This window comes from Mandrillus leucophaeus, unplaced genomic scaffold (genome assembly GCF_000951045.1).
Source record: "Mandrillus leucophaeus isolate KB7577 unplaced genomic scaffold, Mleu.le_1.0 Scaffold56, whole genome shotgun sequence".
Taxonomy (NCBI): domain Eukaryota; kingdom Metazoa; phylum Chordata; class Mammalia; order Primates; family Cercopithecidae; genus Mandrillus; species Mandrillus leucophaeus.
The window spans coordinates 1,922,376-1,947,344 of NW_012106030.1; the positions used below are offsets into that span (position 1 = coordinate 1,922,376).

General features: G+C 41.2%; 1 protein-coding gene across 1 annotated transcript in view; it reads right to left on the bottom strand.

Moving 5' to 3' along the window:
- The window catches only part of MBOAT1 (membrane bound O-acyltransferase domain containing 1), a 136,722-nt gene that overhangs the window by 60,798 nt on the left and 50,955 nt on the right, over positions 1–24,969 (bottom strand). Inside the window, exons 2-3 of the mRNA XM_011998162.1 lie at positions 5,700–5,845; positions 4,253–4,330 (exon numbers count right to left, since the gene is read on the bottom strand). Coding sequence (XP_011853552.1) covers positions 4,253–4,330; positions 5,700–5,845 — 224 coding nt within the window. The remainder of the gene's footprint in view (positions 1–4,252; positions 4,331–5,699; positions 5,846–24,969) is intronic.

A 24,969-nucleotide genomic window follows, 5' to 3' on the forward strand; every position in this document is an offset into this window, starting at 1 on the left:
GTACTTTGTTATAGCAGTCTTAGCTAAGACAATCTGATTAACACCCATCTCCTTGACCAACCTGTAAGCTCCATGAGGGCAAAGATGGTCACCTGTGCTTTGTTCACCATATCCACCTACTGTGTGTCAAATGAATAAACAACTATGTGACTGCCACTCTTCTTAAAAGTCTCCAGTGGATCCCACTATCTAGTGAAATTGCAACCCCTGAACACAGCATGCAAGGTACTTCACACGCTAAGCTCTACCTCACCTTTCTGGACTCATCTCCAGCCATGCTCCATGTTTACCTTACTCTCAAATGACACTGCACTGCTCATGTTCCACAATGAAACTCTGTATTTTCAGGCAAGATGTCTTTCTGCATGTTCCTTCTTCTGCCTGCAATTCATCTCCATCCAACAGTCTATCTGGAACCTGCCTAATTTTCAGATGAGGCACAGCTCCAAAGTCACCTCTTCGATGTTCCTTGGCTTGGTCTTACTCCATGCATCCCACCACATCTCCTGTTCCCCACCCCCAGCACAATTCACTGCTCCACTGCCTGTATGTCTCTAGTACTACATGCTAACATACATAATTACAATATTAGAATTATTTATGTATGTGTCTGTTTCCCCAACTCACTGTGACCTTGAACATCCCTACCCTTGACCTGACATGTGGGAGGGCTTCAGTTACTGTTAGTTGAAATGAACTGAAATGAATACATTACATATTTGAAGTGATTCAGGAGCCCATCAGATATAGACATAAATTCAGAAGGTATAACTTTTAAATATGTGCCATAAAACAGGGAAGAGGTATATTCTGATATTAAATTATATTGAAATCACATATTCACATTAAAATAACTCATGAAGACTAGATCAGCCTAAGGAACAGTAAAGTAGGGATAATAAAAATTCATTTGGTAGCAAGGGATAGCCAGACTTTAAACAGTGTGAAGGAGTTCTGTAAACTCTAAATCACTATATAACTTTTAAGTGCTATTCACCATTATTTGCAAACGAAGTGGTTACTATGCAGAAAAGATTTTTTCTCTACCGTGGTTCATCCTAAACCACTTCCAAACCAGGATGATGGTCAACAATGCAAATGACTAAGAGAAAATAACTCCCTTAGGAGCTGAAGCAGGAGTGGAATGGAGTTAGGCCTTGTCGCCTCCAGCAACTGTTCCCTTTCTCCAGCCAATTCATGAAGCTCAAGGCAGAAACACAAAGCTGACTCAAAAGATAGATTCTTCCAGAACCAATTCCAATGCAGCCATGCCTGCTGCTTCCCCTTTGTCCTCAACAGGAGTTAGACCTGTACCTTCCCCTGGCCCACAGGAGAAATAAAGCAAGTTCAACTCAATTGTTGTAAGACCCCGCCTGAGGACAGTGCCAAGTGCTGAGTCCCAATACAATAAGGCAACACATTCGTGCCCTGGCCAAACCTAAAACATCTAAGAAATCAAGAAGTGGTAGCAAGAACATGTATTCTACAGACTGACTGTAGATATAATTTTGCTGTGTCCCCACCCAAATCTCATCTTAAATTGCAGCTCCCAAATTCCCACGTGTTGTGGGAGGGACCCAATGGGAAGTAATTGAATCATGGGGATGAGTCTTTCCTATGCTGTTCTCGTGATAGTGAATAAGTCCCATAAGGTCTGATGGTTTTATAAAGGGGATTTCCCCTACACAAGTTCTCTCTTGCCTGCTGCCATGTAAGACATGTCTTTTGCCTTCCACCATGATTGTGAGGCCTCCCCAGCCACGTGGAACTGTGAGTCCACTAAACTTCTTTTTCTATACAAATTACCCAGTCTCAGGTATGTCTTTATCAGCAGTGTGAAAACAGACAAATACACAGACCAGTACGAGCTCAAATCCCAGCACTGGCAGAAGTAATCCATGGTGGGAGAAGTTGGCAAAGCAGTTATTCTAAGAAGGAGAGGTGTGGTAGAGATTGGCACATGAGGCCGGGCACGGTGGCTCACACCTGTTATCCCAGCACTTTGGGAGGCCAAGGTGGGCGCAAGTTCAAGACCAGCCTGGCCAACATGGAGAAATCCTGTCTCTACTAAAAATACAAAATTAGCCAGGCATGGTGGTGCATGCCTATAATCCCAGCCTCTTGGGAGGATGAGGCAGGAGAATCACTTGAACCCAGGAGGCGGAGGTTGCAGTGAGCCGAGATCACACCATTGCACTCCAGCCAAAAAAAAAAAAAAAGAGATTGGCACATCAGACACAGTGGTTACATGGGTGTGTTCACTTTGTGGAAATTCATCAAACTGTTTACTTATTTATCTCTCTGAGCTTTTGTCTCATCTCCGGGAAAAAAAAAAAAAACAAAAACAAAAAACTATATTCCATAGTGTTGTCCTAGAGTTAATATATTTGAAATTATGAAATATTAAATAACAAATTAAATGATATGTTAGATAATAGTTTATATGTTAAAAATGAAATAAAGTACATTAAAAAGAGCTTGGCTTAAGACTTGGCACAAAGCACGGACTCCAGCATTGATAACTGTATCACCAATTTCTCACGCTAGGCCCTCCGCCCCAGGAGACACAAGCCATGTTCTGCTCCAGCTGGTTCATATAGGGCAAACTGATGCCTGTGACTTCTGCCCGAAACAGTGGCTTGGGAAGGAAACATGGGGGTATCCCTGAAACTTTCTAAACAAATGCTGTATAACAGTCCAGAAATGGCTTAGTTTTGGCCAGGCGTGGTGGCTCATGCTTATAATCCCAGCACTTTGGAAAGCCAAGGCAGGCAAATCACCTAAGGTCAGTTCAAGACCATCCTGGCCAACATGGTGAAACCCCGTCTCTACTAAAATTACAAAAATTAGCTGGGTGTAGTGGCGGGTGCCTGTAATCTCAGCTACTCAGGAGGCTAAGGCAGGAGAATAACTTGAACCGGGGAGGAAAAGGTTGCAGAAGAGCTGAGACCATGCTGTTGCACTACAGCCTGGGCAACAGAGTGAGGTTCTATCTCAAAAAAAAAAAAAAAGGATTAGTTTCATATGGCAGCAAATACTAATCTTTCCCTCCTCTTCTCAGCCACGTAGCAGAACTCTTATCACTGATTCAGTGAAGCAAAGAGGAGAGCAATTCATACAGAATCATGACATCATGGTACTGAAGAGAACTTGCATTCAAACTGCTGCAAACCCAGCATTTTGCAGGTGGGAAACCTGACATATGTAGAAGCTGCACGACCGGTCCAAATTCACACTGCTAGGAGGACCTTGATTTCCTGACTCCAGTCTAGAGCTCTTTCCATAAACAGGAAACAACGCTGAGACTTTTAAAAAATTTACATTGAGTTCATCCAAGGGGAACTGTGAAACAATTTCCACTTCGGCAATATTGGCAACCACAAGAGCAAACCAAGAGGAGCATCAGCCAGGCGTGGTGGCTCACACCTGTAATCCCAGCACCTTGGGAGTCTGAGGTAGGCAGATCACGAGGTCAAGAGATCGAGACCATCCTGGCCAACATGGTGAAACCCCATCTCTACTAAAAATACAAAAATTAGTTAGGTGTGGTGGCACGTGCCTGTAGTCCCAGCTACTCGGGAGGCTGAGGCAGGAAAATCATTTGCACCTGGGAAGCAGAGGTTGCAGCGAGCTGAAATTGTACCACTGCACTCCAGCCTGGGCAACAGAGTGAGACTCTGTCTCAAAAAAAAAAGGAGCATCTTGTGCTGGCCTCTTTCCTTCTTGGTCTGATGGCAGAGCCCCCTGCTACCAAAATAATACCATAGTGGCACCATCATACCCTGTCTGTAAACCACGTGACTCTGCCAAGGCCAGAGTATTCCATTCCTAGACACTGGAATGGAACTCTGTGAACCTGAACACAGTGAAACAGGCCCAATATGAAGCAAGTGTGTGTGTCAAGCTCCTGACCCTCTGAAAAGTGGACCCCACCCCATCAGCATCACACAAGTGTGGGAAGAGCTGACAAGTTACAACGTGTAAGGAAGTTGGGAATGTGCTATACAGTTGCACCAACATTATTATTAATCATTTACTACATAATTGCTTCCAAAACCAAGTTTTGGAAAAGCCAAGCCTTTTCACCCTCTAGTTAAAAAATAAAAGCTTTTATAATCATTTTGTCATCATATGAAACATTTCCAAAACCCATTCTTTCCAAATTAGAAAAATGGATTTCCTATTTCCTTTCTAGAAGATCACACACACACAAAAATATCTCACCTTGCATTGTTCATTCCCAGTATCTTACCTGTGAATATTGGATACACTGGCAGTGACCATGATTGCATAGCACATTAACACCAGCACAAAAAGATGCACAGAGTACCTTTAAGACATAATAGGTAGGGGGAGGAGTAATGAATATATTTCATATTAACACACCTTTTGGTCACCCAAAATGTGAATCCATCACTATCCCCGCCAAAAACACAAATGATCAATGATCAGTAACTCGTGTTTATATGAGAGAAAATAAACCAAATATTTTTCTTCTATGTAATTAAGATGCTGTATCTTAAAATGACACAGGGAACTCATGACACAGTTTGCCAACTGCAGGGCTAATCATGTCAGGAATCCATAAATGGAATGCTTACACTTTTTTCACATATGCAATTGAGAGTCCAGACAGATGAGTTCTTTCTTTAAGACTTTATTTTTTAAACTGGGCTTCCCCAGATACCAAGACTTCTACCTGGTGGCTGATTTAAAATACTCGTCCTTTCTTAGATATTTGTTGAAGGAATAGGGGCAGAATTCTAGTATAGTACCCTGAACAAATGCACAAAATTCCTGAAGGTGTACTTCTCAATATGTTGGTCTCCAAAGCTTCTTCTCTAACACCTTTCAGGGTATTTGCCCAACTTACTAGTAGAGGAAAGTACAATTGACCAGCTTTCCCTGTTAAAGAATGATCCGCATTCCCCCAAGATGTGCACCAAACACATTGTTCTGCTCTGGTGAAATCCAGGACTTACACTCACGTCTCTAGCAGTAATGCAAGAAGTACATCAACATCTACAATAGTTAGGAAAGGTTCCTTTTGGGAAAATTAAACCTTACAGCATCCCATTTACATGACTGGGAGGGATCTGTAGAAGTCTAATTTTAAGAAAAAATGGGCTGGGCACAGTGGCTCATGCCAGTAATCCTAACACTTTGGGAGGCCAAGGCGGGTGGATTGCCTGAGCTCAGGAGTTTGTGACCAGCTTGGGCAACACGGTGAAACCCGTCTCTACTAAAAAATACAAAAAAAAAATTACCTGGGCATGGTGGTGTGCACCTGTAATCCCAGCTACTCAGGAGGCTGAGGCAGGAGAATCACTTGAACCCAGGAGGTGGAGGTCGCAGTGAGCCGAGATCGTGCCACTGCACTCCATCCTGGGCCACAGAGAGCACAATTAAAAAACAAAAAATTAAATTGGAAAAAAAAAAAAAGAAAGAAAAAATGAACTATACTGACTTCCAACGGATGGTCAGTTTATTGGCTCTCATAGTAATTGGAGATTCCAGGTTCTTACAGTAAATGGAGATTCCGGCAATGTCCTCATTATCCTACTATAAGGTATTTACAATATAAAATTTTGTAATACATATTTTATAATACCATCTATTTCTTGCTTTAGTGCAATTCCAAGAACATTACCACAAAACATCCAAATGACCAAATTAGAACATATGAGACTCATACTCACCAGCCGAAACAAAAGATGACAAAATAGATGCCAAAAATGGTGGCAACTGCATGCCGGACATCAGAGCTGGTTGTACCAGGACGTAAGTAGATGCGAAACCAGAAAGCAGCAAACAGAGCAACAAGCTGGCATACCACAAAATTCACCTATGACAGGGAAGAGAAAATGAAAACCTTTATTGTTTCACTTTTCTGTGAACTTGCTCTTGTTTTTTGCAGATTTCCACATCAAGAGGCTTCTCAGACTTGGATTTGTTCTTTCTCCCCAATAGATTGTTTGGAAGAGGAAATGAATATAACAGAACAAGATAACTATACCCTCATGTGGTATAAGATGCGACAAACCCAACAGTTTCTTCTCTAATCTTTAAGACTGGCCAAGGTTGCCTTCCCACCCACAAGCAGGGGGCTTCTCATGGAAACAGCCTAAGCTAACTGTGAGCTCTGTTTAGTGGGTCTCTTTTCCCACCCCCAGCAGGACCCTAAGACAAAGAAGGTATTAGATGCAAAGTCTGACGAAAGAGCTCCCTTATTTGGTACCTAGGACATCAAATTGTTCTCCAAAGTGATCACCAGTTGTTTTCTGACTCTGCGAATGACTCACATTCCCTAATACTGGTACTAAACCCATTGCTCTACTCCAGCAAAATGCAGGACTTACAACAATGTCTCATTTTAAACCGGCATCCAATAAACAAGAGCTTTCCTCAAATTCAAGGTGTGACACTGCAGACCTACAAATAGTGACACAGCCCTGCATTCAACGTCCAGTGCCAAGCCTGTCCAGTTATGCAGGGTAGACACCAAATTTCCTTAGAAAAATCTCAGTGGTCTACCTCTTGAGAATATTGTGCCTAAAAGAAAACAAAAAATTTACTGAAATCTATAGAAAAGGTCAGCTGATATTAAAAAGCAATAAGCAAACATGTACCTTTGCAATTTATATTTACCCAAAATCAAATTCCAAATACATTAAGTGGTTTAACCATTCATTAAAACTAGAAAAGTAACTTAAACTCTTCGAAATATTCAAAACTGAAACCTCAGTATGAATTCACTTTTAGAAGGCACTTAATTGAAAAGAGACCGAAGATGGAGACACAACTTCAGCATCAGCATTTCATGCTTCAATAAACTGCTGCTGATAACAAAACTCATTAGGGCTGAGCTGGGAGGTAGGGCTGGAGGGAGCAGAAATCAACTCCATTTGAGCTCATTTTGTTTGCCCAGTGAAAAACAATACTTTGGACCCTTTATGACTCATAGAAAATATTGCTTTCAGAAAATTTCTGTTTTGGTTTTTTAAAAGTTGATGGTTGGCCCGGTGCGGTGGCTCATCCCTATAATCCCAGCACTTTGGGAGGCCGAGGCAGGCAGGTCACCTGAGGTCAGGAGTTTGAGACCAGACTGGCCAACATGGTAAAACCCTATCTCTGCTAAAAATACAAAAATTAGCTGAGTTTGGTGGCGGGTGCCTGTAATCCCAGCTACTTGGGAGGCTGAAGCAGGAGAATCGCTTGGACCCAGGAGGCAGAGGTTGCAGTGAGCTGAGATTGTGCCACTGCACTCCAGCCTGGCCAACAGAGCAAGACTTCATCTCAAAATTTTTAAAAAACCAAATAAATAAATAAAATTAAAAATAAAATTTAAAAGTTGACCTTATTGAGTTTCACCTTTCCAAGAAAACCTGTTCTCACCACTGCCCACCTTCACTTTCTATCTTGAAAGATAGAGAAGTGACTTGTGAGCCTGTCCTGCATGATTTGGTCATATCTTTTCATCTAGGCTGAATGAACAGCAAAGGAACACACACAAACAAAATGTATATAGAAAAAGAATCACCTTAGCAAGGTTCAAGACTCACATTCCCTAAGACTGGTACTACATCCATTGTTCTACTCTAGCAAAATGCAGGACTTACATCAATGTCTCATTTTAAAGTGGCATCCAATAAACAAGAGCTTTCCTCAAATTCAAGGTGTGACACTGAAGATCTATAAATGGTGACACAGCCTTGCAATCAACATCCAACGGCAACTGGAAAGTCCAAAAGTTATAATAGGTGACAGATCACATGTTCTTTCATTCTCACAGCCCAGCCTGCAACCACAGCAGAACTCAGGAAAGTGGCAACGGGGAAATTTCCTGCATTCTTTTTGATTTGGCCAGAATTATTGAGCATGTGCACATGAGGAATGATTTGGAGGATGGAGCATGGTTCTCAAGAGTGTAGTCCCCCAACCAACAGCATCCACGTCCCCTTGGAAACTTGTTAGAAATGCACATTCTTGGGGCCCACCCTGTCCCTACCAAATTAGACATTTCCTAGGCAGGATCCGGCAATTTGTGTTCTAACCACCCCTAACACCCAGGTGACTGTGATACACATTCAAGTTTGAGAACCACAGGGATAGAAGAGAAAGACGGTATGTTCCCTGCTTTCGAGGATCTTATCATCTAACTAGGAAAACAACATAATTAACCTAAAAGTAATTGTGAAATAACAGTAAGAGACTGTCTCTACCCTCCAATCAAGAAGAGAAGATTTACATGCTCTGGGCTTCGATTTCTTTATTTCTAAAATGTGTGCTTTGGGGGAATTGGTGTCTAACATCTCTTCCAGGTCTAATGGTCTCTGATTTTATATCTAACCTGTGTTTAAAAGAAAAAAATTAATTGGGAGGCCAGTAGGCTGAGATGGCTCTGGTGCCTTGGGTTCCCTCATAAGCAAGCCAAAACCTAATTCAGAGGGAATAGTCACAGCCCAGAAAAACAAGCTTGACCAATCAGAAACTACCAACTAAGCTCCAGCTAGAGGCTTCACCAATCAGAAACTACCTGCTAAACTCTAACTAGAGACTTTACCAATCAGGTAAAGACTTTACCAAATAACCTCTAAGTAAGGGCTATCCACTTTAACTCATCAAATATTTTCTTGGGTTTTGCTTTTTTGAACACCTTATAAAAGTTTCCCCCAGTCCCTTTTGGTGGAGCCCAAAGTATTTGCAGGCTGGTGTTGCCTGACTCATGAACCACTGAATGTTCAAATAAATGCTTTAAAATGTTAATGTGTATAAGTTTATCTTTTTACACCAGAATCCTTTCCTTGACTGTTAATGGTAAATGCCTAAACTCAAGACTTCATCATGGATTAAAAGCTGCCCTCTACGTACAGACTCAACCTGCTCCACCACCCTCTCCCCAAGAGGTAATCCTGGATGGCCAGCAGAGTGCTCCACGGCAAACTCCTCTCAAGCAAAAGTAGAAAAACACAACAGCACCACGCAGTTCTAGCAGGAGGGTACTAGCAGATATAGGATTGCTTTTCAGTGACCACACGTGCACATCTTATAAGGTACGGGCTGAACCAGACTGAGATACCACTTCACAGCTATTAGTATGGCTATTATATATTTTTATAAACCAAACAGAAAATAGTAAGCATTCACAGAGATGTAAAAACATTTGAACCCATGTGCACTGCTAATGGGAATGCAAAATGGTGCAGTCAGTATGGAAGACAGCACGGAAGTTCTTTAACATGCTAAACATAAAATTACTATATGATCCAGCAATCCCACTTCTAGGAATGAGCCACAAATAACTGAAAGCAGGATTTTTAAGAGATATTTGTACCCACATATTCATAACAACATTATCACAATAGCTAACATGTGGAAGCTGCCCAAATCAATGGATGAATAAACAAAATATGGTATACACATATAATGGACTATTCAGCCATAAAACAGAAGGAAATTCTGATATATGCTACAACATGTATGAACTTTCAAGGCATTATGCTAAGTGAAACAAGCCAATCACAAGGTACAAATATGGACAAGTATGCTTCCACTTACATGACATTAACCTAGAGTACTCAAATCCAGAGATAGCCAGTAGAATGGTGGTTGCCAGATACTAGAGAAAGAAAGTAATGGAGTTATTGTTTAATGGGTATGGAGTTTCTGTTTTGCAAGATAAAAAGAATTCTGGAGATGGATGGTTGTGATGGTTATACAACAATGTAAACATACTCAATGCCGCTAAACTGTATGCTTAAAATGGCTAACATAGTAAATGTTATGTTATGTTATGTACAGTTTGCCACAATTTGTTTTAAAAAGGTCCAGGCTGGAGTGTGATGTGAATTTGTGTTGGCTGACTCATATCTACACTCGTGGCTGGTGGAGAATATAACCATCTCTGCAGCCAAGTGCAGCTGGCTCCTACCACAATTCATACAGGCACAGAGTTCGATTTTTGTTCCTTTCCTCTATAAAGGGTCAACAGAATCAGAGGCCTGATCTTTTAGATGTACATCCTGGAATTGTTTTGATTTGATGATATATCAGATCTGCTTCCAAATAATCTAATGGGATCTAATGGGAATGGGTGAATGGGATGAGTAGAGATCAATAGTTCTCAACTGAGGCTGATGTGCTCCTACCCGGACATTTCTGGTTACCATAACTAGAAGAAGGGGTGAGTGTACCAATGGCATCTAGAGATCAGTGATGTCGTTAAACATCCTAAAAGGAACGGCATAGCATCCCACAACAAAAAAAATTCCAGCCTAAAATGTCAGTAAGTGCCAAAGTTAAGAAACTCTGGTGGAACACAGTTAGATGAGCCAGATTGGGTATGAGTTGGAAATTGCTGAAGCTGAGTGTCGGGCACATGAAAGTTCATTCTACTAATCATTCCACTTTGAGGTATGTTTGAAATTTTCCATAACAAGGCCTTTTTTTTAAAAAAAATTACAAAACGCTGGAAAGCAAATCACTGGCCTAAGATACAGATTTTAAACCCTGGTGATTCCAAGCACTTGAAACTGAAAAGTTCTTTTTATCGACATCAGAGAAACACCTAAATCAGGGAAGTAATATACGTAAGTTAAGAAACAAACTAAAACAAAAAATGGGATGTCTTAATAGGAAAAGAACCACCTTTTATGAAATGATCAAATATCCATTAAACAATGAACCAAATCGGCCAGGCACAGTGGCTCACGCCTGTAATCCCAGCACTTTGGGAGGCTGAGGCAAGCAGATCACGAGGTCAGGAGACCAAGACCATCCTTGCTAACATGGTGACACCCCATCCCTGCTAAAGATACAAAAACAAAATTAGCTGGGTGTGGTGGCAGGCACCTGTAGTCCCAGCTACTCAGGAGGCTGAGGCAGGAAAATGGCGTGAACCTGGGAGGCGGAGCTTGCAGTGAGCCAAGATCGCTCCACTGCACTCCAGCCTGGGCGACAGAGCGAGATTCTGTCTCAAAAAGAAAAAAAAAAAAAAAGGAAAGAAATGAATCAAATCATAACAAATACAAGAGAAAAAGACCTGTCTTCAGTAATGATTAACTAATTGTGATCTCCCATCCTGTGACCAACAATACAGTAAGTGGTTATAAGCAAAAAGTCAACATAGAGTCAGGCTCGCTGGCTGCAAGATCTAGACCCACCACTTAGTGGAGAGTTACAAAAGCTCACTTTGTCTTGGTCCTCATCGATAAAAGGGAGGTAATAATAGTAGTTCTACTTCACAGGGTTGTTGTAAGGTCTAAACAAGTCAAAAATGTAAGGTCACTTAAAACAGTTCTTTGCACTAATAAGCACTTGCTATTCATATTATTCTACATCTACTAAATTAACACTTGCATACATTGTGCACAAAATAAATGCATTAACTGGGAACTACTGCTGAGCTGTTAAGAACTTGTTTCTCCAGCCTCCTCCCTTCTTGCCTTCTACCATCTCCTTTTCCACCCAACATTTAGACAGTAGCCTAAGTCTTCTGTGTCCTTTCTTCCACAGGGAGAGGCAATATAGCCTAGGACAAAGAATTAATCTCTGGGTTGCCAGCTCCTAAGCCAAGTTCTTTGGGTTTTTTGTTTTGATGTGTGTGGTTGTTTTATTTCGTTTTGCTTGTTTTGTGTTTTGAGACAGGGTCTCGCTCTGTCACCCAGGCTAGAGTGCAGTGGTGTGATCTTGGCTCACTGCAGCCTCAACCTCCCAGCCTCAAGCCATCCTACCACCTCAGGCTCCTGAATAGCTGGGACTGTAGGTGGGCACCACCATGCCCAGCTAATTTTTCTTTTTAGTTTTGTAGACAGGTTTCACCATGTTGCCCAGTCTGGCCTTGAACTCCCGGGCTCAAGCAATCTGCCTACCTTGGCCTCCCGTAGTGCTGGGATTACAGGCATAAGCCACCACACCTGGCCTCTAAGTCAAGTTTTATAAACCTGAAGTAGAGACAAATCTGAAAGTCAAATCAGTTTCCAGAAATTAGGGGAAAATCATTTTTTCTTTTTAATTCCAAAAGTTCATCTTCATAAATCAAAGCAAAGCTGAAGAAATTAACACAGCTTCTACCATAATTATGGAGGGAAAGAAAGCCCTGAATGATAGAAGGGCTGCTTTTCTGCACAAAAGGAGATAGCAAGCTTGGTCCACGGGCTGGAGGAGGGATGTCTCCAGTTTCAGTGGGGACAGAATGAGCCCTTAGTTACATGTGTGAAGGCTCACATGACACATGAACACAAAGGCACTGAAACCATAGAAACTGATGGGCTCCCTCAAGAAGTCTGGGACGATGAAGGTATCCCAGTTGAAGAGACAGTTGCCTGGCTTCTCAGATTGCAGCCAAGGGAGGTGGCCAGCCCTGCAGGGAAGTCCTACTTCTGAGAGGATGAGTGGCTGTCAAGGTACACAGACCTGGGTACTTCACAGCCTCTCTCCCAGGCTCTGGGAACAACCGAGAGGCAGGATGAGAGCTGGCGGACCTGAGGAGATCTTGAAGTTGGACGGAGGAGACCATCAAGTGTGAACCATCCACTTGGAGCCATAGAAGGAGCTGCAGGGAGCAGCAGATACAACAACAAGAGGCCAACGCCAGGACCACAAGGATGTGTTCTATCAGAGCAGAGGAGAGCCAGGCCCCAGTAGCAGGACCAGCTGCCCTTGCCAAGGCCAGGAAGGACTGTAAACTCCTCAGGGCTTAGTTCCTCCCCAGGTGAAGGGGTGCGCAAGCCTTCAGTGTAACCAGTCCTACACTGGAATAGGTTGCCTAAAACTGCCCATGTAGCATGAAAGCTACATTAAATTTAGTTGGGAGAAACTTAAAAGTTACATTTGTAGCATCCTGTGTCCGTGGCTGTACATTTCAACCCCACTATTATTGCCCCTATGGGAAATATGCACAAAAGTTCTGTATGAAAAATATTCATCTCAGCATGATTTCAAGTAGCAAAAGGAAGAAGGAATTTAAAAATTCAACAATTAGTAAAGGCACTGGTTAGCACAGGAAGCAAATAAAGGACGTGCCCTTCATCACTGTCCTTTTTTAGTGTAATACGGTAGTGTTTGCTATAAGCCATAACTTCTGACTGATTCTTGGAAATTCATTCATTGGGTAATAAAAAGCTAAATACTGAAAAAATATTGAGGCATTATTTGCAAGACAAAATGATGTTAAAGCAACCTAAATAGAGGACAACAGAAGGATAGTAATCAATGGTAAACCCATTCAATAGAAAAGTATGCCATCATTAAAAACAGGCATTATAGGCTGGGCACAATGACTCATGCCTACAATCCCAGCACTCTGGGAGGCTGAGGCAAGAGGATTGCTTGAGACCAGGAGTTTGAGACCATCCTCAACAATACAGCAAGAACCCCATCCCTACAAAAAATAAAAAATAAAAAATTAGCTGGCATGATAGTGAAAGCTTGTAATCCTAGTTACTCAGGAAGCTGAGGCAGGAGGATTGCTTAAGCTTGTAGTTCAAGGTTATGGAGAGCTATGATTATGCCACTGCACTCCAGCCTGGACAACAGAGTGAGATCTTGTTTCTTTAAAAAAGAAATGGGCAGTTTATAAAGTACCTGCCATAAAATGAAAAACATTTGAGATAACTAATGAATAAGATAATATAAAAGTATATGTATATTTACAACTATGTAAAAAAGGTAGCATTTAGAAAATGGCAAAAATAACGTGTAAAATGGATTACGACTATTATATCAGGATGGCAGGAATCTAGGCGAATATTTTTGTAAATTATTTTCATCATTTGGAAAGGTAAAATTACATGTAGAATTGCCCACACATTCCCTGCACAGCCTACTCACACTCACATACACAAACTGTGATACTCTAAGGAACTCATAATGCTTATGACTGGTATCCCCCCAAAATCCTTATTTTAATACTACTTACTCTATCCTCAGTGTTGCAATTATTAGCACTTTATTTTAATACTACTTACTCTATCCCCAGTGTTGTAATTATTAGCACCTTATTTTAATACTACTTACTCTTTCCTCAGCGTTGTAATTATTAGCACCTGCTACAAATAAAGTTTAGGGAGGAGTTGGGCATAAATGGAAGATGTTACACTGTAAAAAAAAAAACCTCATCTTAAAAAGACACTTTTTATAGACAGCAAAAGAAACAATGTATAACAGTTAACAGTAACAAAAGTAACAGTCAAGAGTAAAAACGTGGGTGGCCAAAGAAAATGAAAACATAAGCCAGCCTGCAGTGGCTCACCCCTGTAATCCCAGCACTTTCGGAGCCCAAGGCAGGCAGATCAGCTGAGGTCAGGAGTTTGAGACCAGCCTGACCAACATGGTGAAACCCTGTCTCTATTAGCCAGGCATGGTGGCATGCACCTGTGATCCCAGCTACTCGGGAGGCTGAGGCAGGAGAATCGCTGGAACCTGGCAGACAGAGGTTGCAGTGAGGCAAGATCATATCACTGCACTCCAGCCTGGGTGACAGAGCAGGACTCTCGTGAAGAAGAAGAAGAAGAAGAAGAAGAAGAAGAAGAAGAAGAAGAAGAAGAAGAAGAAGAAGAAGAAGAAGAAGAAGAAGAAGAAGAAGAAGAAGAAGAGGAAGAAGAAGAGGAAGAAGAGGAAGAAGAAGAGGAAGAAGAGGAGGAAGAAGAAGAAGAAGAAGAAGAAGAAGAAGAAGAAGAAGAAGAAGAAGAAGAAGAAGAAGAAGAAGAAGAAGAAGAAGAAGAAGAAGAGGAAGAAAGAGGAAGAGGAAGGGGAAGAGGAAGAAGAGGGGGAGGAAGAAGAGGAGGAAGAAAAAGGAGGAAGAAGAGGAAGAAGAAGAGGAAGAAGAGGAAGAAGAAGAGGAAGAAGAGGAGGAAGAAGAAGAAGAAGAAGAAGGAGGAGGAGGAGGAGAAGGAGAAGGAGAAGAAGGAGAAGAAGAAAGAGAAGCAGCAGCAGCAGAAGCAGCAGCAGCAGAAGAAAATGAAAATATGTACCATGATTACTGGCCTAAAAACAACCACATTAAGCAACAGAATAGGACAGAGTCCACAGATAAGCCTACACTTCAATGTCTGTTGATTTTTGACAAAGGTGTGAAGAACGCACAATGTGGAGAGGATGGTCTCTTCAATACATGGTGTTGAGAAAACTGTATAAACACATACAGAAGAATGAAAATGGACTTTTATCTCATCCCTTATACAAGAATCAACTCAAAATGGATTAAAGGCTGAAATGTAAGACCTGAAACTATAAAACTGCTAGAAGAAAATACAGGGGGAAACTACATGCCACTGGTCTGGGCAGTGATGACTTGGATTTAACCCCAAAAACACAGGCAACAAAAGCAACAATAGGTCAATGAAAGCGCACCAAACTAAAAAAGCTTCTGTGCAACAAAGGAAAAAATTAACAGAGTAAAGAGAAAACCCACAGATTGGGAGGAAATATTTGCAAATCATAAAGGGCTCATATTCAAAATATACAAAGAACTCCAACTGCTTAATAACAAGAAAATAAATAATTCTAATTACCAATGGGCAAAGGATCTGAATAGACCTTTCTGAAAAGAAGACATACAAACGGCCAGCAGATATGTGCAGAAATGCTCAACATCTCTAATCATCAGAGACATGGACATTAAAACCACGAAGAGACATAACCTCACATGTGTTAGAATGACGATTATCAAAACGATAAGAGACAACGAGTGCTTGGAGAGCTTCTGGAGAAAAGGGAACACTTGCACACTGTCAGGAGAAATGGAAATCAGTGTAGCCATTATGGAAAACGGTATGGAAGTTCCTCCAAAAACTAAAACTAGAATTTGCCATAGGATCCAGTAATCACACTTCTGGGTATATGCCTGAAGAAACTGAAATCAGTATGTTGAAGAAATATCTGCACCCCCATGCTCACTGCAACACTATAGCCTAGATATAGAAGCAACCTAAGTGCCGTCAAGGGATGAATGGATTTTTAACATGCAGTCTAGATGCACAATGGAATACTATTCAGCCTTTAAAAAGCAGGAAGTTATGTCATTTGTGACAACATGCTACGCCTAGAAGATATTGTGTTAAATGGCATAAGCCAGGCACAGAGAGACAAACACCATAGGATCTTAAATATATGTGGAACCTAAAAAAGTCGAAAAAGCAGCGAGTTTAACAGTGGTTACCAGAGCCTGGGGGCGGAAGGAAGTAGAGGAAGAAAGGGGAGACATTGATCAGTGGGTACAAAGTTACTGTATGAGGTAATAGGTTATGTGAATTAGCCTGATTCTATCCTTCCACAATATACACATGTATCAAAACATCACATTGTACCCTATAAACATATACATTATTTGTCAATTAAAAATAAAATAAAACTTACAAAACATGTGTATCATGATGTTCCTTAATAAACCCTTCACATTTAAAAGGAATATATACAAAGTTTACTTTTCTACTGATCCACTCCCTCTAGAGTAGCAAATAAAGTGGCACTTTCATTCATGACATCCAGCAATGTCCTCTCAACAATTGAAGTATTGTGTGGGCCTTTACGCAAGAGGGGACGGTAGAGTGCAGCTATTTTGATCAGATTCTTACAGACAAGCAAGGCCGACATAGCTCAGATTCAGCAAAAGCTCAATTTCCACAGCTTTTGCAAGATTTCAAAGTCACTGCAAGGAAATAAAACACATGCCCAAGTGTTTGACTTCTTATTTCATCAAACCACAATCAAACTGTGTGCAAATTTTCAAACACAAGTCTTAAATCTATTCTAATGTGCTGCTAGAAAGACATTATTTGGGGATTTCTGTTCCATGGACTTCATACTCTTCCAACAAAACAACACACTTCGCCAGGAGTTAAAAACACCGCCTTTCTCCTAACCAAGAGATACAAACAGGCCATTTTTAACAAATAGCAAATATTAACGGTTCAAAAGCATTTCCCCTACTGCAGTGGTTTACCAGTGACTCGCCAATGAGCAACAGGCAACTGTCCAGGCCTGGAATGTCCAGTGTAACAAACTAAAAAGCTTCTGTACAACAAAGGAAAAAATTAACAGTGAAGAGACAACCTACAGATTGCTAGAAAATATTTGCAAATCATAAGGGGCTCACATTCAAAATATGCAAAGAACTCCAACTGCTTAATAACAAGAAAATAAACACTCAACAACACTGCCTTATATGCTCCAAGGCAAAACCAATCAAGTTAAACAATTCCTTATTTAATGGCAAGCCATCCTTCCACCACAGAGTACTCTTTTGCATTGCCCCCTACGAATAAAAGTAGCTGGGAAAAAGTGCTAAAAATGCTCTCCTTCCTGTACCACAGAACAAAAAGTGACTGTAGAATACCCTTGAGTTACTTTACACTTTCAAAGGGATCCTTTGTTACACTTTCATTCCACACTCCTCAGAAAGTTGGCAAGAAGTATTTTTAAATCTCTACAGAGCCTTCTTTCTCCCAGTTTGTGGATAAGCAAATATTATTTAAGATTGATAATCAATGTACACAATTTATAGCCCAAAAGACCTCTAATTCAGGGGTCCCCAACCCCCAGCCACAGACCAGTACTGGTCCATGGCCTATTAGGAACCAGGTCACACAGCAGAAGGTGAGTGGCAAGTGACCAAGAGAAGCTGCATCTGTATTTATACCACTCCCCATCGCTTGCTAATTTACCACCTGAACTCCACCTCCTGTCAGATCAGCAGTGGCATTAGATTCTCAGAGGAGTGCAAACCCTATGGTGAACCGTGCATGCCAGGGATGTAGGCTGCACACTCCTTATGAGAATCTAATGCTTGACGATCTGTCACTATCTCCCATCACCCCAGATGGGACCATCTAGTTGTAGGAAAACAAGCTCAGGGCTCCCACTGATTCTACACCATGGTGAGTTGTATAATTATTTCATTATCTATTACAATGTAATAAGAATAGACATCAAGTGCACAATAAATGTAATGAGCTTGAATAATTCTGAAACCATCCCCATCCCCCACCCCCACTCCATGGAAAAATTGTCTTCAACAAAACCAGTCCCTGGTGCCAAAAAGGTTAGGGACTGCTGCTCTAATTGAGATTTTGTCTAATCATCACAATAAATGCCATTTATCCAGTGCCTACTATGTGTTGTGCACAGTGATAAACCTTCCACAAATGACTCCATTGCAGCCTTCCCACACCTTAGGAAATAGCTCATTCCCACTTCATACAGGAGGAAAATGAAGAACAAAACAGTTAAGCGCACGGTGCAAGTCACAAAGTCAGGGAGTGGTAGAGCCAGGGTTTCAAACGCAGCCTGAGTTCTCTCACGGTATATTCCCTTGCTTCACTTTTAACCCCTAACATTCTCCCCAGAAATAATATCACTCAGGGAGAATTGAGTAATAGCCTGTATTCATTTTCTAGGGCTGCCACCACAAAATATCAAAAACTAGAGGGCGGGGTGGGGGGCAAAAAACAACAGAAATTTATTCTCTCACAGTTCAGGAGGCTGGAATCTGAGATCGAGGGTGTCGGCAGGGTTGGTTTCTTCTGAGACCTCTGTCCTTGGCTCCAGATGGCCATCTTCTCCCTGTGTCTTCCCTCTGTGTGTGTCTGTGTCCTAATCTCTTCTTACAAGGATACCAGTCATGTTGGATTAGGAACCACTGTAATGACTTTCTTCACTACTAAGTTATTAAGTAATAACTTAATGACTGCTTTGAAAGCCCCATCTCAAATACAGCCACATTCTGGGGTACTCAGGGTTTAGGACTTCAACATTTAAATTTGGGGCGAACACATTTGACCCACAACACTGCCCAATAAAAATCCTCTACTCAAACCCATGGAATGAAATAGACTTTATTTTCTTTGCCCCTATAGCTAGGAAGCAGGTAAGCCTGAAAGCAAAGGCTGTGTGGGATGCTGGGAGCCTCAGAGCCTGCTATCTGCCTGGAGGTGCCTCAGCCACTATAAACAGTGTCAGAGAGGGTTCTCCTAGCTCCTGTGTGTGTCCAAAGCTTATTAACCTATAATGGGTATAATGGGCTTACACATGTTGAGGAAGTTCATTATCCTTTGACCTTTCTTTTAAACATACAAGTTTTAAAGCAATAATAATCAGCATTTATTAAACACATATTATGTGCCATGGTCTCCACAAATATTGGCTGTTATTCTGCATGCTTCATGTCTACTATCTCATTTAATCTTCTCGACAACTCTCAATGTGCTACTGAGAAAACTCACACAACGTCAGTGGCCCCAAAACCCTCAGCTGTAGGGCAGCTCCATTAGTCAAACTGAGAGGCTTAGGCTGCCTGCAGTGGCCTCTCAAGATCTCATTCTTGTACAAGGGAAGATTTGAATTAAACTGATAGAGCTGAAAGTCCTTTCCAACAACTGTTCTTTGAGGCATGTATAAACTCTCTGTCTATAGTATAGTCATGAACCAAGCTTCTTTCCGTCAGTTCAGGGTATGTCTTCCATCCCTGTAGAATGGGATAATCCCTCTTTTAATGCTCAGAGAAAGAGTCCTTATACACTTGGTTAGAGATTAAATTGTACATGGGGACTTTTGGCTTACCTTATTCTGCAAATATCATGTCACATGGATTAGTTACGATTTAGAATGAAAGCCCTTTAAAAACTTACTCCAGTGGCTAAAAGGTGGAAAATGATTGTGCTGTCTCTTTAGGCTTTGAGGCAAGAAAAAACCCTGAAGTACATAGGTGATATCTACATATTTCAGCCTGCCTCCCATCCCATAAATCAAATCCTTATAATCCTTGGCCCAGCAGGCAGGGAAGACTGTAAAGAACTCAGGACTATTTAGGAGTCTTAAAAAACCCTGTCCACAAGCACGCTGTCAGTCCCCTCCTCTGGAAATAAAACATTCCCATTAGAGTTAATTCCACCGTTAACCAGTTAAAAATGTTAATATTATTCATACTTTATGGTTAATAATATTAACATTGCTAGCACTAATGTGCTGACTACCTCCCAGGAACTGTTTTCATTCCTTCTGCCTGTATAATTCCTTTTATCTTGACAACTGTCGATGTGCATTGAGGCTTCCATTCTACAGATACAGAAATTCAGTCATGGAGAGGTTAGAAAATGTACCCGAAATCATACACCCAGTCAGCCAGTCAGTGGCAACACTGGAATCTCATCTCAGGGAGTCTGGTTCTACTCAGGCACAACCTTCTTGCATGATTCAATATGTCACTTTCCAGATGAAGAAACTGGAGCCCCAAGACAGTCCATGACCTGGCCTGGGTCACAGCCTCTGAGCATCAGTGCTGAGACCAGAACTCAGGCATCCTGACTCCAGTCCAGCAGGCCTTCTGAGGATTCCCCAGCAGCCCTGGAGGTGGGGAGGGAGTAAATTGGGGTGCAGAGAGTCAGTGGGGGCCCATCTAGGAATAAGAGCCTGAGTAAAGAACTCTGGGCCTCCACAGGGAGTGAGGGGCACACACTGCTGAAGGGATCCCACTGAGTAAGGAGGTGGAAGGTTAGGGGATGACTTTATAACCTTGACTGGGGCCGGGGATGTCAAGTTTTATACAGAGAGAGATCACCACCAACAGCATGTATGTGTGCATGTGTCTGTATAATGTGTGTATACAATATATACCTATTTTTAATATTTGTGTATATATTATGTACATAATATATACTTATATTTAATATAGAATAAATGCATATAAAATCTATATATAATATAAACATATATATTTAATAAAGAATGTGTGTACATGTATACACACACACATACAAACACATCCCATATATATATGTAACCTGAAATTTCTCCTGTGGCTCAGGTCCACCCACCTGGTCCTGGAGTCACCTTCTTTCAGTCTGGTTCCATCATGAAAAGTAACCTCAAATAAGAGACCACAATCACTTACAAGGTTAAGTGGGTATGTGGGATACTAATAACATCTACTCTACCCGATTGTGGTGGGCACTAAATGGAACGTGAAAGTACTATGAAAGTATTTTGTATAGTACTTTAAAAGAACTATAAAGCTTCACAAGTATTAGACAGGCTCCAAAGTGGTAGCTAACTAGCAGGACCTCTCTAAGACAGCAGCTCTCAAAACTGGAATCAACCAAAGAGCTGGGTTTTTTGTTTTTTTTTTGGAAAACTAAAATTTAAAATGACTGATTTTAGAATCCCAATCCAGATCAGACTGTGTTGGGGGGGAGGGGGCGGGGGTGGGGAGTAAGGCATCTTTAAAAAAAAGTTTTTTTAGGTTCCAAGGCGAATTTAATATTCAGCCAGGGCTGAGATCTACAGCTTCAACTTATGATGCCAAGCGGGAAGAAAGAGGCAGCTTAACGAGTGTGTGTTACGGTACAGACATTCCCTGACTTATTCATGATGGTTCGACTTAACGATTTTTCTACTTTATGATGGTGTGAAAGTGACTTGCATTCAGTAGAAACCGAACTTTGAGTACCCATACGACCATTCTGTTTTTCACTTTCAGTACAGAATTCAACAAATTACATGAGATACTCAACACTTCATTATAAGATAGCCTTTGTGATAGATTATTTTGCCCAACCGCAGTGTTCTGAGCATATTTAAGATAGGGTGGGCTAAGCTATGATGTGGATAGGTTGGGCATATTCAATGCATTTTTGATTTTTCTGGTATTTTCAACTTAGGATAGGTTTTCTGGGATGTAACTCCATCATAGTTTGAGGAGCATCTGTAATTAAAGATTTAAATCAGGCATAAAATAGACAAGAGAAGCGAAGACTATTAGCAATTATCTGGTCCAAGTCCCTCATTTTGTGGGTAAGGAAACCGGTCCACAGAGGGGAAAGGTTACAGTGGCCAGATTCTCCTGACTCCGTGGTCCAATCAGCTTCTGCTTTATAAATGGATTCAAAACTACATGTCCAACAACTGCAACATCTGTATTGCTTGATACTTTTTTGAGAACTAGTCTACATGTACCGGCTGACAGACTACGACTGCATCTTGGCTCTCTAACATTCCCTTACCACTCCACACACCCTGCTCCACGAACCTACAGAGGGGCTATGAGAAACGTTTGGCACTCTGTGTACCCAACTCTACGCAGAAGGCTTAAAAATGAATAGTGGGCTGGGTGCAGTGGCTCACGCCTGTAATCCTAGCACTTTGGGAGGTCGAGGCTGGGTGGATCACTTGAGGTCAGGAGTTCAAGCCCAGCCTGGCCAATATGGTGAAACCCCATCTCTACTAAAAATACAAAAATTAGCCGGGCGTGGTGGCACACACCTGTAATCCCAGCTACTTGGGAGGCTAAAGCAGGAGAGTCGCTTGCACCCAGGAGGCAGAGGCTGCAGTGAGCCAAGACTGTGCCAGTGCACTCTAGCCTGAGCAACAGAGCGAGACTCTGTTTCAAAAAAAAAAAGAATAGGGAAACCAGTTTGGTTAGAATAGGTAAACTAAGCTAACTAACCCAACATCCTATATTCCGAAGATGGAATGAAACATATAAGAACTGCAGGTCCTTCTTCCAAGCATCTAGGAGAACTACATACAAATGAAGTCCATTAAAAGAAGCCCTAGAGTTCAGGCTAATTTCATTTTATTATAAAATTAATGAATGCTCATTTTTTTAAAATGAACAATACAGAGAAGTACATGAAAGAAGCTCACGGATCCCTCATAATCCCAACCTTCTACACCTACTGTGCGTCTCCCTTTTTAGCAGATGGAGCATACACTTTAATACTGTTTTACATGTTTACTTTCAAAATCTAAACATATACCCATATGCATTGATTTCTCCTTTACTTTATCATAACCATGGTGTAAAAACTACACTGTAACTTGTTTTTCAATCATCAAAAGATGGACATCTTTCCAAGTCAACTCATATTGAGCTAGCTTGTACTTTTTAAAGCTGCATAATATTCCACACAGCATGGCAGATGTAGTAAACTTTCCCCATGCCTTAGATTTTCATAGAGAGAGGGTGATCTTTACTCCATTCCCTAGGAGGAAAAATATGGAAGGAACATTTCCCCTTTTCCTCCGCCCTGACTCCCTCCCACTCTCCTCCCCAGGGAAGGAGGACTGACTGAATTAACCAGCTGCTAAATTGAGAAGAGGCACTGAGCAGGCACAGCTCGGGCCTTTGAGGACTTCTCTCTTTGGGAGCCAGTCTGCCTTTAGACAAAGGCATTCTCCATTCTGTGCTCCCTGCACAGAGTTGTGGCACATAATGTTGTCCTGCCCGCAGTGGTCCTGGAGTGTCTGCTCAGCAGTATCAGGAATTGGGTGGCCAAATCAGTGTCATTCAAGGATAAAGAAGTAGGAAAATTGCCAGGCGTAGTGCTATAATCCCAGCACTTTGGGAGGCCGAGGCAGGAGGATCGTTTGAGCTCAGGAGTTCAAGACCAGCCTGGGCAACACAGTGCGACCTCATCTCTATGAAAAATATAAAAAATTACCCAAATGTGGTGACTTGCACCTGTAGTCCTAGCTACTTGAGAGGCTGAGGTGGGAGGATCACTTAAGCCCAGCAGATGAAGCCTGCAGTGAGCTGTGATGGTGCCACTGAACTCCAGCCTGGGCGACAGAGTGAGACCCTGTCATGAATGAAAGGAAAGGAAAGGGAAAGGGAAAGGGAAGGAAAGGGAGGGAAAGGAAAGGAAAATGGAAAGAAAAGAAAGAGGAAACCCATTGTGGTCACAGCTTTATCATTAATGAAGATAATGATTTGATCTTCCCCTGTCTGTCTCTTGGGTCTTATTTCCAAACTGGTTCCACATCTAAGAGGAAAGCAGAGTGTTGTCTGTTAGTTGCCCGAAACTCCAATACTATGGATGTGACATAATTTACTCAACCATTCTACAACTTCCAAGTTCTTTTCAGTTTTTTTGCTATTACAAATAGCACCATAAAAATTATTGTATCTATATCTTCACGTACTGGTAAATTTATGTCTATAAGATAAATTCCTTGCTTGATCAAGTAGTATATAATTTTTTAATTGTATAAATACCACCAGATCACATTCTCCAAAAGTTAAAGCAATGTTTTACTTCCCCCCAATAACATATAAGAGTATGTTCTCCTCACCCTTGCCAGCATAGGGTGCTGTTAATCTGTTAAATTTTTTTCAGTGAGATTGTGAAAAACTGATACTGCATTAATTTTAATTTGCATTTTCCTTACTGCTGGTTGAACACCTTTTCATTTATTACTGGCTTTGGCCAATGAGTTTATTACCCACTGAACTAACGTTTCTAAGTATTTGTTATAAAAAGGGTGGAGTTACCCAGATTAATTAGATGCACAGATTTTAATCAGTGGTAATTGAGAATTGGTATAAAGTTAAGAGAACAAGCTTAGACTGCTTGAGATAAAGTCCCACCCTAACCCCCGAGTTGTACAACATTGGCCAAATTATTTAGCCTGTGTCCCTAATTCTTCTTCTATAAAATAGGAATCATGTAACTACTCTCACAGAATTAAGTGAGTTAATACATGTCAAGTGATTCCACAGTGCCTGTCACAACATTAACTGTACAATGCATGCTAGATATTATTAGTGCCTCTTTTGTTCCATCAAACTCTTTACCCAACACAGTGGCAAGGAGAAAAGCTCAAAGACACTAATTAGAGTTGATGAATTTCCCTGCACATCCTCCAGTAGGAAGCATATAAGATGAAAAGACCTCCCCAGAAACCCTACCTGGCCTACCAAATGCATAATAAGTTCCATCATAGTCAAAGAACTGATGCGTCCTAAATCTAAAAATGCAATTAGCCCATCTTCTTTCCCAAATGAGATTTGGGCTGTTAATTGTGCTTTAAAGAGGCCACATTCATTACTCATTTTTTAACCTCTTCATTATTTATTTTAAAATTCTTAGACATACACATTTGAAATAGTAAAAGTTAATCAAAAAATATAAGCCCAAGCAGCATAAATCAATTATGCTCTGATACTATAGTGTCATGTTTCTTATTAAAAAGTAA